General features: G+C 55.9%; 1 protein-coding gene across 1 annotated transcript; it reads left to right on the plus strand.

Moving 5' to 3' along the window:
* The first annotated feature begins 268 nt into the window (after positions 1–268).
* On the plus strand, positions 269–1,075 carry LOC101402226 (proline-rich protein 23A-like). The gene has a single exon (XM_004419313.3). The coding sequence runs from the start codon at positions 269–271 to the stop codon at positions 1,058–1,060; it is 792 nt and encodes a 263-aa protein (XP_004419370.2). The 3' UTR covers positions 1,061–1,075.
* Positions 1,076–2,116: the final 1,041 nt, after the last annotated feature.

Consider the following 2,116-nt stretch of genomic DNA (forward strand, 5'->3'; position numbering starts at 1 on the left):
GAGGCGCAAACGGGTCGGTGTGAGGAACAGAAGATTGGAACGCGCGACGCCGAGCGCTGCACCGGGGCGGCTCCCGCAGAAGCCAGGACTGCGGCCTCCCGGGGGCGCCCCACGAGCTCCCGGGACTCGCCCCGCGTCGCGCGGTCCTGCGCCCCACTCGCCCCTGGCCCGCCTCTCCTGTCACCGAGACCTGTCACTGTGTGCGGCACCCAGCCCTCCACGCCCTCGGCCAGGCCCCGGCAGCAAAGCCCGCAGCGCCGTCGACGTGATGGGCACCCGGCTCCGCAGCCCCAGCGCCTACCCTGCGCCCTGGTGCGGACCGCAGCCCGGAGGACCCGGCCCTGCCAAGCGCCGCCGATGTGAGGAGCCCGCGGGCCCCGAGTCCCAGACGGCGCCCAGCCTCGAAGACCCGGCGGAGCCCCCGGCCGCGGGCGCGCTCACCTCGGTGGTGGTCCTGGCCGCGGGCTGTGCCCTGCAGGTGCCCCTGGACGACGTCGACCTGGTGCTGGAGCCCGAGCCAACGTCGGTCCTGCAAGTGTCTCTCGGAGATTACACCCTCATGCTGGTCCCCGAGGCCCTCCTGGGCTCCGGCGACGAACACGCGGGAGGGCAGGGCGACTCGCCCGTCGGCCTGGAACCGGGCGCTTTCCTGGGCGCTCCCGGGGACGACGTCGCCGTCGAGCAGGGACTCTTCTGCGCCTCTGTCCCAGAGATCGCCGCCCAAGAAGAGGCCTACGAGCAGGACTCGGACCCTGAGTTCCTGCCGCCTTGGGTGGACCCTGCAGCCGGCTCAGTCGCTGGGCTCCGCCCCTCGGCTGGCGGGGTGTCCAGCCCCTCCCCGCAGGGCCGCATCCCAGAGCCCTCGCCTTGGGCCCCCACGCCTAGTCCGGAGAGACGCTCTCCTGGCCCCTATTACAACCTGGACTTCCGCCTTCTGGAGCCCTTCCCCACCTCACCACTCCAGCCTCTACCTCCCTCTCCGAGTCCAGGTCCCCACGCGCGCCCCCCGCGCCCTATTGGACCTCCACGCAAGGCCCGGAGACGGCTGTTCCAGGAATGAACTGCCCCACCACCACCACCACAAACACACACACACAGACAAGCCTGGCTACCCCCTGGGGGCCCTCTGGGATTCCCCCAGTCCTTTACACTAGATATCCAACAACCTGGAAATTGAGCCCCTCATGTGCAAACAATTGCTTTTTCCGTGCAGACTGCCTATAGTAGCCGATGAAGACTTCCGAAAGATAAAGCAGATTCTAGACCTCATCTTTGAAGTCGCAAATCTGCCCAGGGATACCAGACAATGTGTTTTCAGACGTCTGGGCTTCTTTCCAAGATCATTCTCTGGCCCCTCCGTTCCCCCTCGTTTGGCATCAGTTATTTTCTCTCAAACCCTGCTTTCTCCAGCATCATAACGTTGCTCCCCTATTTCTCCCAAACCAGGATATCACTGGATTTCTCATGCTGTGAGTTTCCTTGTATGCTTTCCCGTGAATTTATAAAGACTCTCAGCCATGGCTTTTCTCTTTCTTGGTGTTTCCAGCTGCTCTTCTGGAAAATTCCAAAATAGTATGATGGTTACTATACCTAACAGTATGGTGTTTGTTCATAGCTACCTCTCAACCTGCTGAAGTTCTCTTCCAGTCAGTTCACTTTTCATTATGAGAGATGTTGGATCTTATCAGATATTTTCAGTGTGCATTGGGATATGTATTTCTTTTTTAAATCTCTCCATCTGGCCATGTCAACTGATAGATTGATGTAAAATATTTGCATTCCTGCTATTCCACATTAGTATTTTATACCTTTTAAATTCTACCCTGAGTTTTCTCTTACGTAAATCAAACTTCTAATTTTTAAAAAATTAATTGTTACCATATTTGCTTCACATTTTTATAAAAGAAATAAAATGCGACTGGTAAAGCTGAAGTCAACAAAATGATTTCATTTTTTAAAAACATCAATACTATTTAGATTTACCAACATGCTTTCCCAATTCTTCTCTCCCTTTTTATACTTAGATTCCACTCTCCAAGTCTAGTTTCAATTTTCTTCTTGCTGAGGAATATCCTTTAATAGTTCTTTTCACTATATCCTGTATGTGGCTAACTAT

This window comes from Ceratotherium simum, chromosome 5, assembly GCF_057802395.1.
Source record: "Ceratotherium simum simum isolate JZ-2026a chromosome 5, ASM5780239v1, whole genome shotgun sequence".
NCBI classification, from domain to species: Eukaryota; Metazoa; Chordata; class Mammalia; order Perissodactyla; family Rhinocerotidae; genus Ceratotherium; species Ceratotherium simum.